We start from the raw sequence: 25,678 nt of genomic DNA on the forward strand, positions 1-25,678 counted from the left end.
CCTTCCCAGCCCATAAATGACTACCTGTTTTATGACTGGAAATTTAATAGGTCAAACTCTGCTATGGTGTTGCATTTCTAAAGATGATGGGTTTCTCAAGTGTTTGATAAAAATCTAGAGGTATTATGGCTTAATTTCTGAACCAACTTTTGTATGCAGATTAAAATATGGATGTTCAAACTCCTTGCCTAAATTTGATTGCAATTAACTATAATTCTCCAAATCATGTTAACTTTGGTTTTTTTTGGTCATATATTTGAAATGTTATTGTCTTCTAGATTTTAAAAAATTAAATGCACATGATATATTTTCAGACTAAACTTCAATGGCTCTGTGAGGAACTGAAAGAGAGAGAAAACAGAGAGAAAAACCTGCGACACCAGCTGATGCTCTGCAGACAGCAACTCAGAGATCTGACGGAAAACAAGGAATCTGAGCTCCAGTGTCTGTTTGAACAGATAGAAAGGCAGGAGCAGCTTCTGGAAGAAATACACCAGGAGAAGAGAGGTAAGTTAACTGCTCTTACTCTTCCTCTACTTTATTTATATTCATAGAATTCTAGGATTGAAAAAAGACCCTTGGTATTTCCCTCCCCTTTGGCCTTTTACCAGTTCCATTTCCTTTTCTTGTCTCTTGTTCTCCCATTTTTCTTCATTCCTGGGATAGAAGGGGGTACTGTTGGGTTTGAGGGTTTTTCTTTGGTCAAACATTCCACTTCTCTATTGTAAAATATCTATGAATTCATTCAACAAATAAATATTTGGATGCCTGTTTTGTGTGAGAGATTTCTCTATTATTGAATTTATCAGTGAATAGATGAGAAAAAACTACATTTATTTAACTTGCATTACATTGTTTAAGTGGCAGAAATAAATGAAATAAATATGTAAGATATTAAAGATTATAAGCACACTAGTGGAAACAATGGTGGGGAGTTTGGAAAATATCTAACTTTAAAGTGCTTTTCATTGTGTTATAGTTAGCACACTTCATAATGTGAAGAAGAGAAAAGTTGTGCATAGAAATCTTGTTTGTATCTTATTTTGTTTGATTTAGTTATTGTTTTATTGGTTAACTTTATTAAGAACCACAAGAAGCCCAGTGTACTGTCCCTTAAACATTAATGTATGATAATCTGTTTTAGAGTAAGTTTTGTTTTTTCTTTTAATAGTTAAATTAGTAATTATTATTCTCCCCACATGTACCACTTAAGAATTGTTTCTTTCTTACCATTCTGAAGTGATTATCCCTTTTATTTTGGGAGGAGTGAGTATTGAATCTACTTTACATTTTTAGATTTTTGAGGTCTCTATAAGCTTTAATAACATGTTTCTTATGTATAAGTGTTTAAACTTCTCTTTTGGAATTGAGAATATTAGCTATAATAATTATAAGCCTGTTTATCAACATAGAAAACAGCAAAGACAAACATTAGATAAATGTCTTTGTCCTTTGACCCTAGATTTTATTTTCCTTCTTCTCCTTCCCTTTGATCACCCACCCTGCCCTCTTCTTTTTGAGGCATATTTTCAGAAAATTAAGGCAGAGAAACACCCAGCAGACCACACCAGGATCTCAGTAAGTTTAGAAGAATCTGTGACTGGGTGTTTCTCTGTATCCTGAGCAGTTAAAATTATTTTTCAAATTTCTCTTGATTTTTTAAAATGATTGTTTTTTGACCTTGTTTGGTCAAAACCATATGTAGTCTATTTGTGAATAAAGCAAGTTATCATGTAAGGTATTTTTTGGTGGATACAAAAGTGAGGAACTTAATCTAATATCAAACAAAGACTGCCTAGTTAAAAGACTTGTAAACATACACTAGAATAAAATAAATATATTAATATTAGAAAATAAGAGGGAAGAGAAGTGCCAATTCCTTCTGTTGAAGTCCTCATGGCTATTTTTAAAGATAATATTATTTAATTTGCATCTTGAAAAATGAAGCAAGTGTTGCACAGAGAAAAAATGGTAAAAAAAATATTCTCTGCAGTATTTATCATGTTATTTCCTACTTCATTATGCATTTTTTTTTTTTTTTACTATGGTGCACTTTGCTTAAGCTGATGTTTAAGTTTAGAATTTCTTTCTTTTTTTCTTTCTGCCAGTCCTGGGGCTTAAACTCAGGGCCTGGACATAGAAATCTTGTTTGTATCTTATTTTGTCCTTGAGCTTCTTTTTTTCAAGGCTACCACTCTACCACTTGAGCCACAGCGCCACTTCCAACTTCTTCTGTTTATGTATTACTGAAGAATTGAATCCAAGGCTTCATGCATTCTTGGCAAGCACTCTACCACTAAGCCACATTCCCAGCCCTCAGTTTAGATATTTCTGAAGTATCAATGTTTATAGGTTTTTTTTTTTTTATATTTAAGTTTGTTTCCTTTTACACTCTTAGAAACTTATGGGCTAGAACAAGGCTAGTTTATATGCACCTGAAATGGAGAAGCTTCCTATTTGTTCAAATTAATGCCATTCTCAAACTGATATTTTTAGTTTGATTTAATGTCATGTGCAGTAACATGTGTTTGGTTATCCTAAGCCTAGGAACAAGAGGTTTTTATTAGTGAGTGCTACTAGTTTTGTAGGTGTGAGTTGTGCTATCCTTCCTGGGTTAATTTGGGCCTGTAGGTTTGGGCTACAGTACTACAAAAAAGGGAAGTTTAGAAATTACTGCTCAGAAATTTAGAAATTACGTTACTGAGAATTTTTTGTTGCTGTGAGTTGTGATAAACATTAAGCTACTCTGGGGAGGATTTAGGTATAAATATAAAAGTTCCTGAAACTTTGAGATTTATTAGAAACTAAAATTTATTTGAGAGGGAAGTTATAAGGATTTACTGTTTTCAACGGTATTTGGAAGGAGGGGTATTGATAAATTCTTATTTTATACTTGCTTAGGACTATTCACATATTTAGGAGGCATTTTATTGATTTACTTATTTTTATTAATCTAGAATTGTGAACTCTTAGTTAAACATAAGATTTAGTTTCCTTTACAGACTTCTGTTATTTGGGCTATGACAGGGTTTTATATGTGTATATGTGTATATATGTATATATGTTATGATATATGTGTATATATGTTATGATATAGTGTATATAATATAATATATTACATATTTTTATATTACATCATATTTTATATGTAATATTATAATATATTGTGTATTCTATAATATTATATAATATATATCAATAAAATAAGACATTTATCTATATATGTCTTGTTCCTAGAATATTTAAATTGATATTGTCCTGGAGACTCCTTTACCTATTTTCCAGTTTGGTCTAGGTTTTCTGTTCGTTTATCATTGTTAGATTACTTTAGATCTTCAGCATTTGCCTATTGCTCTGATATTATAAGTACAATGGATAAAAAAAATATTTCTGCTAACAGTGTGCATAGGTTGAAGTGTTCTGTTACTATCAAATTTCATTCGAGTGGACATTTAGAAGTGAAAAAAAAAAGCCATTGTCAAGAATTCTGTGTTAGAGAATTATCTTTTCTTAAAAGATTTAGCTGGAAAATACTAATAGAGTATTTTGATCAACTTTTCAATATTGTAAGAGAAGGAAAATAATCATGTTGCCATTTGGAGAGCAATTACTTTTGCAGCAGAGGATGAACTTGTCAATTGGTCTTGTTTTGGTTAACACCTGTGTTAGCCAAGAAGCCAAGAGGCTGGCAGTACAGTATCCTACATTTCTGTTCCCTGAATTTCAACTGTTTTCTGTTTTACCATGGCAATAATGGCTGTGATTGTTGCAGCAAGAAAAAGACAGATCTTGTCCAGAAACATCTTTTCACTTGCCTTAATGGATTTTCACCAGATACCCAGATTAGAAATGTACTGCATGATAATGTATTCACTGGGACAGGCTCCAGCAAAGTAATGCTATCTCCTTAGTACCTCCCAGAACATTGCAGGCATGTTAGATTATTTGTTGAGTGAGTGGATGAATAAAGAAATTAAACAACACAAATAAAAAGGAACTTCAACATTAATAGTTAATGAAAAATATTTACATTTTTAAAAGGCCATGTAATTTCTTCCCAAATTTTAGCTTTAGAAGTATAGAAATAAGCCAGGTACTAGTGTCTCACATGATCAGAGGATCAAGGTCTAAGCTACTCTAGGCAGAAAAATCTCCAAAATTCATCTCCAGTCAACCAGCAAAATACTGGGATGGAGGCATGGCTTAAATGGGAGAGCGCTAGCTCTAAACATAGAGTTTCCCTATAACCCAGCAATCCCATTTCTGGGCATTTACCAAAATGACCACAAACAAGGCCATACTAAAGCTACCAGCATAACCACATTTATTGCAGTATTATTCACCATAGCTAAGATATGGAACCAACCCAGATGCCCCTCAGTAGATGAATGGATCAAGAAAAGTGGTATATATACAAAATTAAATTCTGTGCTTCCATCAGAAAGAATGATATCTCCTCCCATTCATAAGGAAATGGAAAGACTTGGAAAAAATTATATTAAGTGAAGTAAGCCAGACCTAAAGAAACAGATCCCATGGTTTTCCTCATTTGTAATAATTAGTATATGTCTAAGATAGTCCAAGCAGGTAAGCAGAATAGCTCAATAGCTTTGTACATATGACCATATAAGATGAGGCTAACAAGCAAAATTAAATCCAAGACTTGGAAACAAGAGGTTTTTCTTTGTTATTGTTGTTTTAATGTCCTATGTGATTTTTTTTTCTTTTGTGTTTTTTTTTCCCTATGGTTTATCCCCTGTTGTCACTGTATTTGATTTTGGTACCCTGGGTATTAGATATATGTTTAGCTGAATTAGGGAAGGGAAGGGGAACAACAAAATGGTGAGACAAATGAAGAAGGGTGAACCAATGCAATAGCAATATTCACAAGAATTTTGCTTAGTTACTTATTAAACTCTACAAACATGAAAGACAAATCACCAGCCATTGTGCATAGGCTGCTTAGGCTGCTTAACTTAATTGGAGTGGTTTCCTTTTTTGACACTCTGGGATCAGGAAGCAATATTGTCTTTCTTACTATTTTATTTATGCATGGCATTTTGCTGTAAAATATATATATATATATATATATATATATTCATGCTTTACATTTTTATTCATTTCATGGCAGTATTCGCTAAGAAATTTTTGATTTATTTAGAAATACTGTAATTTTAATAGTAGTTTTAGCCCAATCTGTATTGTAATTTGTGTCACATCCCTAGAATGATCTGAAAAAAATTTCAGAAAAACAATATTAAAACTATGCAAATATACAAAATAGTCTAAGTTCCTGAGAGTAGAATGGATATAACTTTTGGATTATTAAATTTTCTGTTTGTAGGATCATATAAATGATTAGAAGGGATCATGAATCTAAAGGCTGACTAGGTTAAAAAAATGACACAAGATCTAAGAAGATAGGAATGGATTGGATCAAAAGTAAAGGTTAGGATATGGATCTTTGAAAAAAATGTTAGAATTTTGTTTTATGATCATTTTTTAAAAATTCATTTATTGCAATGATTTGTGTAGTGTTTTCCTTATTTGACTATTACTTTGTCAGCATCTGTGCTTGGGACTAACTGATCTTTGCATTATGTAAGCCTGAAGAAAGGATGAGGACATACACAGCCTGGAAATGTACAGCGAAGGAGGGCTGTTTCATGTTCCTATATATGCTCAAAGATGTACAGGCTTTTATTATGTATTGTAAAGGTGATATCAAGAGGGGTTACAGCTATATGTAAGTCAGGTAATGAGTATATTTCTTCTTTTCTCTCTTTCTTTCTCTTTTTTCCTCTCTCCTTTCTTCCTTCCTTCTTCCTTTCTTTTTTCCCTCCTTCTTTCCCTCTTTCCCTCTTTCCCTCCCTCCCTCCCTCCCTACCTCACTCCCTCCCTTCCTCCTTCCTTCCTTCCTTCCTCTGTTTCTTACTCTTTCTTTCTCTCTCTCTTTCTTTCTTTCTCTCTCTCTCTTTCTTTCTTTCTTTCTCTTCTTTCTTTCTTCTTCCTTCCTTCCTTCCTTTCTCCTTCCTTCCTTCCTTCCTTCCTTCCTTCCTTCCTTCCTTCCTTTTCCTTCCTTTCCTTCTTTCTTCCTTTCCTTCTTTCTTCCTTTCTTTCTGTTGTTCCTGGAGCTTGAACTCAGAGCCTGGACTCTGGGTTCCCTGAACCTCTCTGTGCTCAAGGCTAGTGCTCTACCACTTGAGCCATACTGGCACGTCTGGCTTTTTCTGTTTATGTGGTACTCAGAATCAGCACCACAGCCACCAAATAGTAAGGTTTGCAGGTGGCTGAAGTTCAAGAATGTCACATGCTTGGGAATGTGGCTTAGTCGTAGAATGCTTGACTAGCATTTATGAAACTCTGGGTTTGATTCAGTACCATATAAACAGAAAAATTCAGATATGGCACTGTGGCTCCCAGCCTGAGTATATTTCTTTTCAAACAATGTCACCTCTTCCCTCTTTTTCTCCAGTTTTTTCCTCCTAACCCTCCTTCCCAAATTTTATAATTTTCAACATAGTGTCTAGTGAGTATCTTTGCTGCATTTGTTTACCCTTTGTCCTACCAATTTCTGTGTTCATCCCTTACCCTCCCCCAAACAGATAAATGTATGTACAACACAAAAGGTGCAGAAAACAAAAACCACAACAAAGGAGAAATTAAAAGAATAAAAACTCAAACAAAATAATAAAACCTTCTTTTTCCCATTTCTTGGAGTTTATTTAGATAACTTTCTTTTTTTTTTTTTTTTTTGGGGTCCGGTCGTGGGGCCTGAACTCTGGGCCTGAGCGCTGTCCCTCAGCTCTTCAGCTCAAGGCTAGCGCTCTACCACTTGAACCACAGAGCCACTTCCGGCTTTTTTCTTTTTGCTTATGTGGTGCTGAGGAATCGAACCCAGGGCCTCAGGCATGCAAGGCAAACGCTCTACCACTGAGCCAACTTCCCAGCCCAGATAACTTTCATTTTATATGATCATATTGCCCACAGCTATTGAGCCTTTTCAGGTGATAGAATTTTAACTACATTTGTTATTTTCAATCTGCTTCTGAAGCGTAATGCTTATAATGTGGTAGATATTTGAGGCACTGAGATTTTGTACTGATGCATCTAGAATAATATGTACTAAGTTATTTTAATATATAAAAGAGATACAACTTAGCTTTTACTTTCCAATATTGTAAAATTGCTGTATTGTTCAAGGTATTGATTTTTAAAACACGCTCTGTACTTCTCATCTAGCTGGCTTATCTTTCTACAACCATGGTGATCTTAAGTACCTCTTTCGATTTTTGGTTTGTCTATTCCTACTATTCTGAGAGTCTCTTGTCAGCTGATTTTTCGGTGCCATTTCTGAAATTAGTGGATTTTGGCTGAACAGAGTATAATTTCATAGAAATGTGTTGTGGGACAGAAACAGAGCAAGGATTTGTAAAACTATAGGTTTCTTTCCTAACAGGTAGATTAGAACTGCAGGTCTAAGCCCGGCACCAGTGGCTCATGCCTGTAATCTTAGTTAGTCAGGAGGCTGAGATCTGAGGATTGTGGTTCAAAGCCAGCCCAGGCAGGAAAGTCTGCAAAACTGTTATCTCCAATAAACCACCAGAAAACGAGAAGTGGTGCTGTGGCACAAGTAGTAGAGCACTTGCCTTGAGCTGAAGAGCTGAGGAATAGCGCCCAGGCCCAGAGTTCAAGCCCCATGACCAACAAAAACAAACAAAAAAAACAAAAAAACAAACCCTGCAGGTCTATCATTTATATTTTGTTTATACTATGCTTGTTTATTTTAGATACACATTAATTCTGTTATTTTCTAAAATATATCAGCTTTTCAGATTTATCATTCAAAGTAGAAGTCATCATAGTTCAATTTAAAGATGAACAAAAGCAATATTTTCTGTTCCATATTGGAGCGAAATATTTTAATATTCTTAGATAATTTAAGAATTGAATTCTGATATAGCATGATTTATTTATTTAGAGCCTTGTTAATTAAAAATATGTTTAACATTTTATTTTTATGCTGATACTAGCTTGTTCAAAAGTTCAGTGATACTGAACATTAGAGATAGTAAAAAATATTTTAATAAATTGAGAACATGATATTAACTTTAATGATGTGAATTCTTGAGTATTTGAAGCTTAATAAATTATTCTTTACTGTAGATTAAGTTGGGATTTAGAATACTTTAAATACCAGATGTGGTTGATGAAAATAAAACAGGGTGTCATGAATTCTCAAGTGGAAATACTTTGAAATAGAGGATGGTAGCATATTGAATATATCATATCTATTGCCTTATAGTTATAGAAGCTTGAAACTGTAGGAGACGTTTTCTTAAACTTATTCTTGATATTATGACATGAAATATCAATTATATTCTTTTGTTTCTTGTCCTTTATTACTAGTGGCTTTACAAAGTTTTCCTTGAAAATTTCCTACTTATCTGTCCTTTTCTTTCTGGTGATACTTACTACATAAATTGGGTTGTCCAGAAGTAGAACTAGATGAATATATATGTGTTTGTGTGCATGTATGTGCACAATGTGTGCTTGTATTTTATGGAGAATAATGTCACATAGTTATGGATTGTTGTGTATTAGGATTTGTGTTTAATAAACTGAAACCCTCAAAATTTCTGATGGTTTCAATTTTAGTCCAAAGGCTTGAGAGCCAGAATAGGTTTGAGTTCTGTTCAGAGTATGAATCCTCCTAGGACAGAAGATTGATATCCCAGCCCAAAGACAGGTAAAGTAAAATTCTTCCTTGCTCAGCTTTCTTTATTTTGTTCTGGCCTTTAATAGATTGGAAGAGGCCCACTGATGTTGTAAGGAGTAGTTAGATTTATTTAACTGCTGATTTAAATGTTAATCTTATCTAGAAAAACCATCACAGGCATACAGAAGAATATGCTTCACTAAATATCTGGGCATCCTGTGGCAAAATCAATTTGTTACATAAATTAACCCTTATATAAGTTCTGTCTTCATTAGTCTTTGTTATTTCATGAGGACAGTGGATTATAGAAGCTTCTTATTTACAATATTGTCCTGACCTGTTGACTTTACCCTCTACTGGACAGCTCTTTACCCATGTGCATGCTCGAGCTCAGGAACTAAGACTTTATGCTAGTAGGCACAATCGAGTGAGTATTTTCAAGAGCATACTTTTCCCTGGGCCCCAGCTGTATATTTCTCTACCCATTATCAGCTGTTTAAAAATGAATTTGTTTAGTAATCTAACTTTGATTTTGTGTTTTTATAATGAAATACCTTACAGCATACTCCTGGTTGGCCTCCCAATAACAGTGCTTTATTAGAGAAGGCATAGATGCATGCGTATGCGCGCACGCGCACACACACACACACACACACACACACTGCTGATATTATAATAAGTTCTTATAACACAGATGAGATTTTTGACTCCCAGGCTCCTGAACTTAGATGGTTTTTACATTGAAAAGTTTGTATTATTTCATTTCTTCTTTTACTATGTAACTTCTGTGCATGTCTTTTGTTCATTTTTAACCTCCCATTACTATTAAAACTGTGGTTGTAATTGCATGGTACTTGTTTTCGGTTTTCTGTTTCTGTGTCTTAGTTTTATAGACTATTGTTTCCTTACTGCTTCCAGCACTAGGATTTTTTTTTAAATAATAAGGGGTATATATATTGCATAGATATTTGAGAGCGTAGATAAGTAGGCTTCTTTTGTTTTGAATGTACCAAGGTACATTCAATAGAAACTGTGCTTTCTTATTATTACTTTTTCACTGACACAAAGGTCTTGCTATCAGCCCCCCAAAAGCAAATGTCAGTGTTGATTTACTCTTCTTCTTCAAGAAACAGATCAGATATGAAGTATAGGACAAATTTTTTTTTAATCCCACCAAACATTCTAATCCCAACTCTGTTTACCTTAGACTGAGTCTTTTGAAAGACTTTTTCCTTTTATGTTTTATAGAGTACAGTACTTTGTATTCTCTAATAATATTTGGAAAGATTTTAATACTTACTTTCCCTTTCCTAGACTATTTTAGTCTTGAGAGATTATAGATTTGTGTTTTATCCTAGTAATATTGTTGACCTAGATATTTGTTAGTCAGTTTTAATCATGTCATGTTTTGAGTAGGTTCTTAACCATAGCCCTATACAGGTGATGTTAGATTGTAATTTTCCTTGAGATGAGCGTTAGGGGAACAAGGGATTCTAGCATTTCTTAAGAGTTTGGTGATGCACAGTTTGTCTATGAATTATCTCATTTCATCTCTAAAAAGAACCTTGTGAGATTATTAATTCTCTTTTTACTATTGAAGTACCTGAGATTGTGAGGCAGGTATTGATATCTTAGTGTTCTAATATTAGTCACTGATTTACAAATGGAGGAAGACTACAACTCGATGTTCTGTTCATACTACCTATAGCATATCAATCTGATCTAACAACTTCAGTAAGGTTTGTCACTGGAAATAGCCTCTCCTTCCTAACTTTATAGATCTAGTCCTTGAAGTTACAAATAAAACAATGTTTTTCTTCAGAATACTAGAATAGAAGTGGCTTCTTTGTAAATCTCAGTCTTTTAGCTACATATTTTGCAATATTGTGTATTTGCAAAATTGTTCATGGTATAATTATTTTTGTAAAGGCTAATAGGAGGAAGAAGAACATGACTGCTCTGTCGTATAAGATATCCCATAAACACATAAATTCTCATAATATTTCACTAATTATGTTTATCTATTAATGTTTGTTAAGCATTAGAAGTCAGTTTCATTGAAATATCTATTTCCAAACAAACTCATGTAAAGTTGTTTTTAAAAAATGAATTGTGTAGGAGAAATGAAAGTAGTCTTTCAAATCTACCAGTCAATGGATCCAACAATCAATCAGTCCTGCTTAGAACATTTTGGAATCTGCTCTACTCAGGGATAAGACAATGGGAGGGTATGCAGTTTTTGTTCTCACTAATGGCCCTATCCAGCAGAGTTCAGCATGGATTAGCAAAGCCTTTGGCACAGTATGAGTGGCAGGAATAAATCAACATTAACATAAAGCTGTTAAAAGAGTAAACATATAAGTATATAATTAAATAAATGGTTACCTAGCAGTTAGAAATGTAGCTCTGATTCATTAATATAATTATACTATTTTTATATCTACATATCTAATTTTCTACTTAAATATAGAAATTATTACTTTTTTCCTTAGTGCAGATAGGAAATAATTTAATCTAAATGTAAAGAGGATAAAAAGCTTTGGTAAATAGATTAGGAATGAATCTACAAGAATTTAGACTACCTTCCTGCTTCTTATGTTTGAATTCAACTTTAATGCTATTTGCACATTTTCCTTAGAAATGTGTACCTTTACCCTTTAACTTTTTGGAATCTGGGGAGCAAACATTGAAAATGTATTTTCTGGCAAATGGTTGCTTTCGGATTTGCTTTCTCTTCCTTAATGTGGCTATCTCTGGCTTCTGAAATGAGCGGGATATTGGCTTCTTCCTCTGGAGGCACCTGTATGGAAAGCTCTTATTTATTTCCCTATTGATTAAAAAAAATTACATTGTAAATTGACCCTTATTCTAAACTTAAACTAATACACCCTGCTGCTTCTTTATGCTTTTCTCCCTCCTCCAGGTGAGTCGCAACCTCATTTTTGTGAATCAGTATAAGTTCCATATTAGTCAAGACATAAATGTTGGTTGGCCTCCGTGCTTATCTCTGTAAACTTACCTCAGCTCCTTCACAATGGTCTTGTGTGGTCTTTCAGTTCCCATGCCTTCCTAACCATGTTTGGGTCACTAAACATCTCATTACTGTTCCACAGCTCTTGTTTCATCATCCAATTTCAAGTTCTGTTTTCATTTACAATCTTTCTTCAGGTTAGTTTTATTCCAGGGACACCTTAGAAATTCTCTTCTTTTAATAGTTTTCAAACATTTTGCTCAGTTTTCAGTATCTTAGTACCAAGTTAATTAGGAGAAACTAGCTACATAGTCATTAAACTATGTTCTATGATTTTTTTTCTACCATTTTTCTTTGAAATATCCATTTATTTATATTGTTACCTATTTATATTGTTACCCATTCAGTTTTTATGGGCGTGTGGGTCATTTCTGATGTGAATAACTTGAAGTAGGAGGAGCAAAATGTTCTGCAATTTGAAATCTGAGGATAATAAGAATGAGATAGAATGAACCCCAAGTTTACAAATGGAATATTGGTAATAATGAAAACGTGGGGTAAATAGGCAAGTGGAATAAGATTCGGGAGGTTATAGAACATAGCAAAACTGAACTATATGGGAGCTGTCCTAAAAAAAAATTCCACATTGAGCCACATTAAATATTTTTAATTAATTTACTTCATTCTTCTTAGAAAGGTGATGTACAGAGGATTGCAGTTACGTGAGACATATCTTTTTGTATGGTGTCTTCTGTTCCCTCACTTTGAATGGTTTTATGGGAGTAAAATGAAGTGAATTTGTTAAATATGTTGTTGAAATTTCAGAAAGTGACATTTCTACTGAGTACTACACAGTAAATGAAAACTAACAGTCTTTGTTATATACCCACATGTGTAAAGTGCTTTATGATGAATTTTTAGTATGTATCCTTATTATCATTGTGAACACAAAATAATTAAAAGTTTTTTTGGATTTAATCCAGATCTTTTACATTTCTTTTCCCATAGACTTGGATTTCCCAAATAAAAGTTTTTTTTTTCTTTTTAGTTTTTATTTCATTGTTTTGCGAATCTGTTACAAGAAGTTAGACTTGATGACAAAGGAATTAATTCAGTTAAAATTATTACAAATTGAGTGTTGTATAATGTGAGCATGTTAATAATTATATTTTATGTAAAATTGCTTGAGGGCCAACATAATTTTATTAAATGCCTTAAGTATCTTTAACCACCACAAATGTTGAGTGGGCAAATGAATGGGTAAATGTATAATTCTTCAAATATGCTCCTATAAAAGTAGACCTTGAATCTAGTAGCACCAAATGAACAAAATTGCTAGCAAGTAGAAGCCCTCTTGAATTGTGACCATGTGTTCCTGGCACATAGAGGTTATAGGAAGATGAAACCAAATCTGTGAAATTAGCAGCATATGCCATGAACTTGTCATAGTGGTCAGTCTTCATAGAGCCTGCCTGGTGGGTATTCTATTCATTTGTTAACGTGGAGATAACTGTTTCCGTGTTTTAATTGTTGTTTCTATAAGCTAACTTCCAGCCCTCTGGGTTCTGTATTATAATGATGGATGACTGCTCCATTCTCTGTAAGTTACTATTTGGTAAAACTTCCCAGAACACTGTGTAAGATTTCAGCAATAGCTTCTAGTTAGCTCTTCATCTGTTCTCAAGTGACCTGGCAATCTTGCCCTTCTCTGTGAAGTGGGCTTTGTATGGTCTCCCATTGCCTCAGCCAATTAAGACCTTAAAATTAGGCTTTGAGGAACCCTGTTCATGCTTCCAGGAACATAATAGGGCCACTTTTCATTGAAGGAGATGAGAAGTGTTTAAGTTTGGCCAATGAACAAAGCAAGGACAAGAACAAGTGCTAATAATCATAATTAGCCCTGAATATTTTAATGCAAAAAAGGGTATCAGTTTTTGGACACTATTTCACCATTATGCTAGATTTCCCTCCATAATTTATGGTTGAAAGTTTTTTGCTTCTTATAGAGGCAATTAAGCTAGGTAGTAAGACATTTTGAAAAGGGTACTACACCCTTACTTTTGAGGCAAATAACTTTGTTATGCTAGATTTAGACATGGATTAAAACAGTGCTGTTGATTCAAGCCGGAATAAAATTCTACAATGTAAGTTCTTCCCAGAATCTTTCTTTGATTTGGGCAGAAGACGCATAGGTTTGACAATGAGTAAATAGCAGTTTTTTAAAAACGGATTTCATAGAGTTAGTTACTGTTATCATGGAGTGAATACTCTAATTTTTATTTAAGGTACTTTGATTCTTTTAAGAATTTCTCTTGTGTGTATTCTGTAATTTCATATTGACAGGATATTGCTCACCATCCCATTGTTAAATCCTTTGTAAACTAGAATTGTGTTTCCACTCTCTAGTGACAGACCGTCCTGTCTCCCTCGTCACTCTCTTTGCCTCTTATAAACCATGGGTCAAATAAAACTGACAGTTCTGTCTCTGCAAAAAAAATTACAAAGGGAATTTGTGGAAATGTCAGATGCTGAAGTCACCCCTAGGGCCTCGTCCATGCTAAGCAAAACACTGTACCTCATCTATGCTCTCAGTCCCACGGAAATGAAAGAAAACCTTATTTGCATATTTATAAACATCCTATTTTGTATTTATTAAATAAGTAAGTTGTTTTCTTCCTGGACTGAGAGAAAAATATATTATTATGGACAGGCTGTGTAAGTGAATATGATCTCCTTGATCTCTGACTCTGGTTTTTTTTTTTTTAATGATCTGAACATTAGATAGTTCTTTAGAATTTTCTGTTGATCGTACCCTGAGAAGGTTCTAGAATATTTGGTAAGTCTCTAGAATCACCCTAATATTTAGGAACCAGGATTTGAAAATAGTAGGTGTACCTATCTTGTGTTCTGTCGTGGTGATCAAGCCCACAGCATGCCAGGACCCTGTGTGTTTCTAGAGTGATGGTCTGATGATTTGAATGAGATATCCTGTGTAGCTCCTTCCTTGCCACACATCGAATAACATTTATATACCTTGGTCTCCATTTATTGCTCATGCTCTTTGTGCTTTGAAACAAGGAAAATTCCCTCTTACACTATATTTCTTTTGTTGTTATTGGTGGTGGTGGTCGTGGAGCTTGAACTCTGTGCCTGGCCACTGTCCCTCAGCTCTTCAGCTCAAGGCTAGCACTCTACCACTTGAGCCACAGCAACACTTCTGGTTTTCTGAGTGGTTTTATTGGAGAATCTCACAGACTTTCCTGTTGGAGCTCACTTTGAACCATGATCCATGAATTTGAACCATGATACATGGCTTTGAACCATGAACCATGAGTGTGATAGGATAACTATCATATTCAGTCTCTGAAAGACCATTTTAAGTTACATTCCTTACATTTGGAAATGGCCGCTCCTCTTTTTCTGCTACTATAAATTCTGTGTTTACTGTGTCACTATAAACTCTTCAAAACCTAAAATATCCATATGTGATATATATATATATATCACATAATACATATAAGTATATAGCATGTTTATACAATACACGATAGTGGTATTCTTACAGACTTTGTGATTTTATTGCTAAAGTGATTGTATTGCTGTATCATATAACTTCAGGGGTTCATCTTTAAAAGTAGCTATTTAAATTTCTTGACTTGGCAGTTTTTTTGTAGTATGCAGAAGCAAATGTTACACATGCTTACTTTTGTTGAAAAGACCAAATCTTCTTCTGTCAGCATTTAGTATTATTTAGAAATAAACATTATGCAAACTTTTTGTTAAAAGAGGAAAAAATTGATTTAAGTGCTTACTAATGTGAAATTGTCTCTGTACTAAGGTTAATGAATTGATATTAATTCAGTAATACCACTAAAAATAATGGTTGCTGATTTTGTAAGACACTGTGAGTCTGAGTGAGCCTTCAACTACATGGTAAGGTAACAGCCTTACCGTTTTGATTTGGTCAGTTGCGTGTGGCTGTCCCATAAGTGACGGGAGCTCCATGAAGATGCATATGGAATAGTCCATTAATTAGGTTGATGTCTATTTGACCTCACATTCTCGTTCTTACCATGGCACTGGGTAAAAATCTAGAGTAGAAGCACAGTCCTTGAGTTTCTTTTGATTGTTTTATTTACCACTAGGTATTAGTATAAATGTGTCTAATTTCTTCTTTTAAAAGTAAGCATCATATCTTAAAATATTTGAGTTACTATTTTCCTAATATAAAAAGATTCTTTGGGACATGTTCTGCCACATGTCACCTTTTTTCCCCTTCTGATGCTCATGGCAAATATTACTAAGCTTAGATTCTTCTGGCTCTCTCACAACTTTTGTATCCCTTCTAAGCACAGTTGTTCCTGGTAGCTACTACTCTTGTAATGAAGTGTCCCATGAAGTTAGGTATAGTTGTTAGACTTTATAGGGATTGCGTTCTAAATATGACTTTCTATCTGAACTGAAGATGATGACACTTTTTCCTTGCTTTTGGAGCTCTATTTCTAACGATTGCAGATGTTGCTTAAAATAGTTGACTTTCAGTTGTGCAATTGCATGTCAACATACAATGCACAATTAATTACTGTTCATAGTGAGTGATTGCAGACTCTGCCCATAGAGCTTACAAATTTTGTGAACTGCCATAACCTAGTAGAGATACTTATTAATTTTTTCCTTAGTTAATTCAGTGTTGCTTTGGGCTTTTTGCTCTGCTCTTATAGTTCGATAATGATAACAATAAACAATCTAACTAAAAATGGGTAAAGGTGTGAAGGGACAGTTTTCCAAAGCAGATATAAAATGGTAATGAGCACATGAAGTGAGCACATTGGCCATTAGGGACATGCAAATCAAAACCTCATTAGGACTGCTATAACAATAATTAAAAGAAAAGACAGATACTAAAAACTGTTGGACAGATCATGGAGACATTAAAACCTTCATCCACTGTTGATGAGAATATACACATTGCAACAGTAACTGAGTGAAACACAAATATACTACATAACTCAGCAATTCTCCTAAGTGAATGCCAAAGAGAAATGAAAACATATGTCCACATCAGAATCTGCACTTGCTTATGTAGTTCGAAGTGGCAAATATCTGCAATGTCAAAAGAGAAAAATATCCTGAGTGTATTGAATAGATCAGTATAATATGCCATACCTATAACGGTGGAGTATTATGTATCAACAAGAAGACGTTCAGTATTAATTATTTTTGTAACATGAATGAACTTTGATTACATTATGCTAAGTGAAATAAAAATCCATAAGAACCATATATAAATTCATTATATTTCTCTGAAATACCCTTAATAGTCAAATCTTTTTTTTTTTTTTTGATGGTGGTCGTGGGGCTTGAACTTAGGGCCTAGGCACTGTCCCTGAGCTCGTTTGCTCAAGGTTAGCACTCTACCACTTTGAGCCACAGCACCACTAATGGTTTTCTGGTGGTTAATTGGACATAAGAGTCTCATGGATTTTCCTGCTTGAGATGGCTTTGACTTGCGATTCTCAGATCTCAGCCTCCTGGGTAGCTTGGATTACGGAAATGACCCACCAGCATCTGGATAATAGTCAAATATTTAGACGTAGATTGGCATACTATGTATATAATCATCACTTAAAAGATCACTCTGGTGATAGATGAAATAAATCTGTGCACGAGAAAGAGTATGTGGTAGAATTAATTCTTGATATGAGGCTTCTTTTTGAAGTAATAAAAATAACCCAGTGTACTAAAAGTCACTGAGTAATACACATTAAGTGGTTGAATTGAATGTTGTATGAGAATTATTTCAGTAACCGATTAAAAACCAGAGTTCTCATCTAATTCCTGTTTCCTTCACTCTGCCTGTTGAATTCATTAAACAGCCCTATTTGCTCTGCCTCTAAATCATATTCTAAATCTGTCCCACTGTGTTGTCTTGGTTCATAGGCATCTTTTGCCTTAACATAGTTGCATGGCCTACCCATAGTAGCTGCCTACCGCTACCCTTGCAGTTGCGCGGCCATATAAGTTCATCTCCTAGCCAGAGGGCTGTTTTTAACTGATGATGATAAATGATGTACAGCCATAGTCCTATATCTGAACTTGCAGAAATCAATTTCAGAAATAAACAGTTTATTAGTTTGAAATAACTTTTATCATAGTATATTATTATAGTTTTTATTTTTATGACTGTTTTGTAACTTTTTATTGTTCATAATTTATAAACTAAGCTTTACTATCAGCATTTGTGTGTAACAACAGCATCTGTAGCATAGGGTTTTCTGCCTTGGCTTTAATTGTGTATGGTGGAAGTCTTGGAAGGCATCACCTGGGGATAGGGAGGATATTATAGATAATGCCAGTGATAAACAATAGTGTCGTACACTGAACAGTTTACTCTGCCAAACCCTGTCCCAGGTATTAAAGTGTTAATTCCTTAATTCTCGCCTCACCATAACTCCTGAGGGAAGGTGTTATTACTACCATCCATCCCTGCTACTGTATAGATGAAGAAACTCAAGGAGATGGAGATAGAGAGGTTAAGTGCTTTGCCAATGGTCACACACCATGGAAAATGGTTTTTATATAATTCAAATCAAGGCATCCTCTGGTTTAGTTATCCCTTTAAGGTATGATTGTAAATATTTTCAAACTATGTTAAAGGCCAACCCTTTATGAAACATTCTATGTCTTGAATTCATTGTAGGACATTTTCACTATTTTTGCAGATGGGTAAACACACATGTATGTGTTTATGTATATATTCATATGGGACCAAAAGCACATCTTGGTGATCTATTTACACGATGACATTTCAACAATAGCTGCCCTTCTGTTATTTTCCTATCTCAGCTCAGAATGGTGGGATTTCTATTCCATATGAAGGAAATAGCCTTGAGAGAGAGAGAGAGAGAGAGAGAGAGAGAGAGAGAGAGAGAGAGAGAGAGAGAGAGTGTGTGTGTGTCTGTCTGTCTGTCTGTCTGTCTGTCTGTCTCTTCTTGAACTTGTGATTCCAGGTAGATTCATGAAGAACATTTTAAATCCCCTATTGTATGTATGCTTTTCAAAGCATACACAAACATAAACAAGCCTAAGCTTGTTTATGGAAAGCATGTTGTACAATTAGATGTCTAACAGATTTAGTAATTTGTTCACCTGTGCTATATGCTAGATGTTCTTGCAAGTAGCTTTTGTTCCAGAATGTTAAAGTTTGGTCCCATGTACATAAAAATATTCAGAGAATTGGATTCTCTAACTTTTTACTAGTCAGCAGAGCAAGAGACATGAACACTAGATGCTGAAAAATAAAATAGGAAACTGCAGTATTGAATGGCTAGGCTCCAGTTGCTTTTACATAGTTTCTAATAACTAAGATTTTCCATGCAGCTGAGTCTTGATTTTTTAAGCAAATAGATTAGGTGTAGGATAATGATAAATGCAACTTACATAAAATTAAAAATAAAATGCCTGCCATTGTTTACAACCTTTTTTTGGTCCAATAATTGTAAGTGGTGCTAGATAGAAGTCATCTCATCTTAAAAAACAACTGGTACCTTATATACATAACACAGAAATAAACCTACTATGTGCTATACAAGGGAGATGCAAAGATAATAAGACCTTTCTTCAACCCCTCCCCGCCCCTGTGGAAGTATTCATTTTACTGTATCTTTCAGTGTATTATTATTATTATTTTTTTTGGGGGGGGGTCCAGTCGTGGGGCCTGAACTCTGGGTCTGGGCGCTGTCCCTCAGCTCTTCAGCTCAAGGCTAGCGCTCTACCACTTGAGCCATAGCACCACTTCCGGTTTTTTTTCTGCTTATGTGGTGCTGAGGAATCGAACCCAGGGCCTCATGTATGCAAGGCAAGCACTCTACCATTGAGCCACCTTCCCAGTCCTCAGTGTATTATTATAGACATTATATAACACCGGGTACCTAGATATTGGAGGATTAAATAGGACTACTTGAGTCAAAGCAGAATTTTGCTAGGTTATGTAGTAAGCAAGGAAAAGTCTTACTTTTAGATGTCATGTTGTTCTGAAAAGGCCATGATAGATTGGGAAATTGGAAGAGATTCAGGGATGCAAACAGAGGATGATTGTTTTAAACAGGAGTAGGTGAGAAATAAGAGAATGTGTCTCAGAAAAGATGAGCTTGGAAATCTTTACTATCAGATTATAATTAGTCTCACAAATAACCAGGTATCTTCTAGCAAGTGATATTATGAGAGAAGATCACGGACTAGAGGGCTCCCATTTGTGGCCTTGAAAATGCTAAACACACCCTCCAGATGATAGGGGTAGTTAGAAAAAGTTGAAAATTATTGAGAAGACTCAATATGGCTCTTTATAAAACATGCACTACATTTTTATTTTTTATGATGTTATTTACCTGAGTATATTTTATTTTTTAAATTTTATTGTAAAGGTGCTGTACAGAGGGGTTACAGTTACATGAGTAAGGCAATGAGTACATTACTTGTCGATCATTGTTACCCCTTCCCTTGTTGTTTCATCAATATCCCTTCCCTCCCGCTACCACCCTCCCCCTGCCCAAAGTTGTAAAGTTCATTTCCAACCCAGATGCCCCTCAGTAGATGAGTGGATCAAGAAAATATGGTACATGTATGTATGTATGTATATACATGTGTATGTATGTATATATATGTATGTATGTATATATATGTATGTATATATATATATATATATATATATATATATATTTCCCAAAGAAATTTAGGCCCTATGGTTTCCCTTATTTGCAATAATTAGTATACATATAGGATAATATTATCAGATGAGCTGAAAAGCTCAAATGCTATGTACATGTTATCATATAAGTCAATGCTAAGTGAAATCAACCTGAAGATATGGACACAAGAGGTCTATCTGTGTTGTTGTTTTTTTAAATGTCATTTCCTCTGTATGTTCTTCCCTTTATGGTATATTTCCTGTTGTCACTACTTGATTTTGGCACCTTGCATCTTGTATATATGTTTGTCTAATCTGGGAAGGGGAAGGGGAATCCTTTTTTAAAAATAATTATCCATTCCATCTCTTTCTTGTGATAGAGGTAGGTCTTAATATTAGTTTTCATATATTTGAATTTCGCTGCCATTGTTATTATTATTATTATTAGGCTTGAACTCAGGGCCTGGGTGCTGTCATTGAGCCTCTTTGTGCTCAAGGCTAGCATTATACCACTTAAGCCACAGTGCCACTTCTGGCTTTTTCTGAGTGGTTTATTAGAGATAAAGAGTCTCATGGGGCCGGGCGCTGGTGGCTCATGCCTGTAATCCTAGCTACTCAGGAGGCTGAGATCTGAGGATCGCGGTTCAAAGCCAGCCTGAGCAGGAGAGACCATGAGACTCCTATCTCCAATAAAACCACCAGAAAACTGGAAGTGGCACTGTAGCTCAAGTGGTAGAGTGCTCGCCTTGAGCTGAAGAGCTAAGGGACAGCGCTCAGGCCCAGAGTTCAAGCCCCATGACCGACAAAAAAAAAAAAAAAAGAGTCTCATGGGCTTTCCTGCCTAGGCTAGCTTCTAACCATGATCCTCACATCTCAGCTTCCTGAGTGGTGAATTACAGGTGTGAGACACCAACCATCACCTGGCATGTTATATTATTTTTAAAGATATCATTCAAATTAAGCTTTTATTTCTAAAGATGATAGTTAACTTAGGATATTGGGCATCAGAACCTATGACACCTTTGGGTAGTCACTGAAATCAGGTTAGAAAGAGCAAGTAAATTTCACTTAGAATAAGATAGAAACTGTAAATTGACATGAATTTAGTTAAATAAGTAAATAGCAGGCTTGCAGCATAATTTCACTTGATTTCAAAAACAAAGATACTACAACTATAAATCCATATGTATGTATTAATATATATATACATACATATATCTTCAATATGTCTAACATATATATGATACTAGCCTCTGGCTGATTTTAGTTTGAAGGGGAGTGTGTTAGTTCTACATAATACTTAATGTTATGGAAGTATATTGGTGTAATAACAATACATGTGTCCAACATATGTCAGTATGTGCATACAGACATGACATAGTCTCATAAGTCAGTCTTTAGACCACATTCTAAGTGGGACATTCTTCATTAAGAAGACAAAGAGCAAGTAATAAATAAGGTATAGTATTTATATAAAGGGTCTCAGTAGATTCATTGTCTTTATATTGCTTCAACATTTGACTCAATCTATAGAAACAATGAAGACAATTTAGTAAGAGAAATAAACAAAATAAGCTTCTTGTACCAAAGGAGCTGTTTTATTTTTAGCTGCAGGACTTTATTTCTCTGAAGTGGATGGATATTCATTATATTTGTTGACTTATGGTTTTCTCTAATGCTCCAGAGCATACAAGTTAATGATTTCAGCCTATATTTTTGTATTACTTTGAAAGAAACAATTGGACAATTTAGATATCAGCTATTTTGTTTCCAAAATCATATAATGGTTTTGAAATTGTTTGTGGTAAATGTTGTGTTAGAGTTTGTATGTTGTCAGTTCTTGTTATTCTAATCACTTTTGATTTTTTTTTCCTGTAAAATGTCTGACTAGTTGTAGGCTATTTGGAAAAGTTGATGTATGGGTAAATCTGCAAAGGATCTTTTTAAAAATGCTACTTTTAATGATAAGTGACTTTATTTTCTCTTCTGTTATGTAGTAGTTAACATTTTAAAATATAATGAATTTAGTTATTATAATACCTCAAAATAACCATAAAAAGCTAAATAATCCAGCTCTTTGACATTCACACATTACAGTTATTATTATTGTTATTATTATTATTTGTCTTATCTTTTTTGGTACTTGGGGATCAAATCCAGGATATTACACTTGCTAGGCAAACACTTTGCCACTGAGCTACATTCCAGACTTGTAGCTTATAGTTATTTTTTTTACTATATATTTTGATAAAGTGTTAGAGATTTCTGCATGAATCCCATTGATATCAAAGTAGATAGGAATATATTTTATTTATTTTCTGATTGTTGAATCAGGGTTTTTAAACTTCTCTCTGTATTCAATATGATACACTGCTGCCCACTGTAATTTTGGGATCTCCCATGAGAAAACAAAATCTATAAAATCTTTATAGTAAATTAAATGATCAAGGCAGAAGTGAATAACACAAAAACTTTCTAAGTATAAAACCATTTAGTAATGAGAATTGTTTCCAACAATTTGAGGTATGGTTTTATCATTTCTACATTAGCTACATACAATAACTAATGTTAATCTAATTTCATGTTAATCTAATCTACAGCAGTAGATTTTATGTTTTCAACTAGTTATAGGTATTAGTATCTATTTCTGTCTGTAAAGTTCCAAGATTCAAAAATAAACATTATTTCAGATTCATTTTAGTTCTGATTAGTTTTGTTTTTACAGTGGAATTTCTTTTTCAAAAAAATTCTATTGTAAAGATGATGTAAAGAGGGGTTACAGTTATATAAGTCCCATATTACGTATATTTCTTTTTTGAACAGTGTTACCTCTTCCCTTGTTTTCTCCTAGTTTCCCCCACCATTTCCACCCCACAAATTGTATAGTTCATTTCCAACACAGTGCCTGGTGAGTATCACTATGCTGAATTAGTTCACCCTTTGTCCCACCATTTCTGTGCTTTCCCCTTCCCGACCCAAAATCAGACAAACTTGCGTACAAGACAAAAAGTATAGAAATAAAAAACAGAGACCAGAGGGGAAAAACAGAAGAAAACTCCCACAAAACATAAAAAAACAAAAACAAAAACCTCTTGTTTCCATTTCTTGAAGTTCATTTTTGAAAGCATCATTTTATATGATCATATGCACATAGCTACTGAACGTTTGTGATCCTCTCCTAAGAATATCCTCCTTTGGTCTCATTGTGTGAATGTTTAGACTACTGTTTAATTTATCATTTTCAAGTATAATTCTTTGTCTCTTAGTATCCATTGTGTTTACTTGTAGATTTATAGGCACATTGTAATTATTACAAATAAGGGAAACCATGCAACATATCTTTCTTTGGGTCTGGCTTACTTTGCTTAATATAATTGTTTCCAAATCTTTCCATTTGCTTATGAATGGGGCAATATCATTCTTTCTGATGGAAGTATAGAATTTGATTGTGTATATGTACAACATTTTCTTTACCCATTCATCCACTGAGGGTCATCTGGATTGATTCCATATCTTGGCTATGGTAAACAATGCTACAATGAACATGCTTAACCTGGTAACTTTAGTGTTGCCTGCCTTGTACTCAATTGGATAAATGCCTTAGATTGGGATTGCTGGGTCATAGGGAAGTTCTGTGTTCCATCTTTTGAGGAAGCTCCATACTGCTTTCCAGCCTGGTTGAACAAGTTTACATTTCCACCCAAAGTGGAGTTCTTTTTTGTTCTCTTGTTTAAAATTTCTGTTTCTTAGCCAGGCACCAATGGTTCATGCTTGTAATCCTAGTACAGGAGGCTGAGGTATCGAGATTCAAAGTGACTCGATAAAGAAAGTCTTAAGACTCTTACCTCTAATAAACTACTCAGAAAAAGCTGGATGTGGCGCTTTAGCTCAAGTGTTAGAGTCCTAGCCTACCACTTAATAGCTATATAAACTGTAAACTTCTGTTTTAGCAGTGTTTTGGCTATGTCTCAGTTTTGAATCCCTATTCTACTACATTGTGACATGGGGAAACCTTTCCAAATGCTTTGTGATTTGATTGCTTTCAAATACTGTTTACCTGGAAACGTTGTAGTATCAAGTGCTCGGATACATACAAATATTACCTGCTCTTTTTATGCTAACTTCTGGTTTTGGTTTGCCTCTCATTAGGTATTAAATAGTTTATAGAATTAACAGGAAGATGAGGAATGTGACCATTAGAGTGCTGTCAAGAGGTGCGTACCTAAGGAATCACCAAGGCACCATTAAGAACAGGAAGCAGCAATGATGAATGAATAAATAAAAAGTGATTTCCTTAATTTGTTGTAAAACCCAATTTTCCTTTTGAATCTTGAGCCAATGGTTATTTATTCCTTGCTCAGTACCTACCATATCTTTATTTTTTTTGAAACTGGAAATATCACTGACTAAAATGCACAAGAATCTCTGCAGCTGTGTTGCTACAATTAAAAATAACTAAGTAAATGATGAAGTTTGTAAAAAGATTATAAGTATCCCAAGGAGAAAGCAGAAGAAGCAGGAGGAAGCTGAGGAATGGTAAGGCAATGTATATTTTTTAAGTATGATCAAAATAGTCCCTTAGATCGCCTCCTTGGAGCTCAGGGAAGATAGCTTGTACATCTGTGAGGCAAACAGAAGCCTTGGGTCCCTAGGCTTTTCTGCCCTTTGTGAAGTAACTATTCATTTGCTTGTCACTTGCCATGTTGATGATTTTTTATGGCTGAACTAGACAGCTGATGTAACTTAACATTTGCTGGCTTCTTGGCAGAACTTCCCTGTGGTGTTCTCTGACTTGACCTTACCTCCCCGTTAAGGGGAGAATCACCCACAATGTGAAAAGTGCTGTTACATAGATATCACTGTATATAAATGTTTACTTTTCTTTTTAAAAATGTTACTGTATTACAAAGATGCTGTACAGAGGGGTTATAATTACATGAGTAATGAGTACAGTTTCTGTCCAGTATTGTTACCCACTCCTTTGGTGTTCTACCTCTATCCATTCCCTCCCCCACCTACCTTTCTCCTCCCCCCCCCCCCCCAACCCTTGAAGTTGTAAAGTTCATTTCCAATATAGTGTCTTCTGGGTATCATTGTTGCAATGGGTCATCCTGTGTCCTTGTTGCAATGGGTCATCCTGTGTCCTTGTTGCAACATTTTGTTATTTCCCTTCCCTTTCCCAAATTAGACAATTAGACAAATGTATATACAAGATACAGGGTACCAAAATCAAGTATAGGCAATAGGGGATATATCATAGGGGGAGAACATACAAAGGAGAAAAAAAATCACATAGTATATT

The 25,678-nt window shown here is 34.5% G+C and overlaps 1 protein-coding gene across 10 annotated transcripts in view; it reads left to right on the plus strand.

The window, feature by feature from the left end:
- Nucleotides 1–25,678, plus strand: part of Cep128 (centrosomal protein 128) — a 277,887-nt gene that overhangs the window by 142,962 nt on the left and 109,247 nt on the right. For all 10 annotated transcript variants that reach the window (XM_070028501.1, XM_070028506.1, XM_070028496.1 and 7 more), the window contains one exon: nt 315–507. In XM_070028501.1, the coding sequence (XP_069884602.1) occupies nt 315–507 (193 nt within the window). The remainder of the gene's footprint in view (nt 1–314; nt 508–25,678) is intronic.

Source organism: Dipodomys merriami, unplaced genomic scaffold, assembly GCF_024711535.1.
Source record: "Dipodomys merriami isolate MVZ:Mamm:240054 unplaced genomic scaffold, mDipMer1.0.p SCAF_1, whole genome shotgun sequence".
Lineage (NCBI taxonomy): Eukaryota > Metazoa > Chordata > Mammalia > Rodentia > Heteromyidae > Dipodomys > Dipodomys merriami.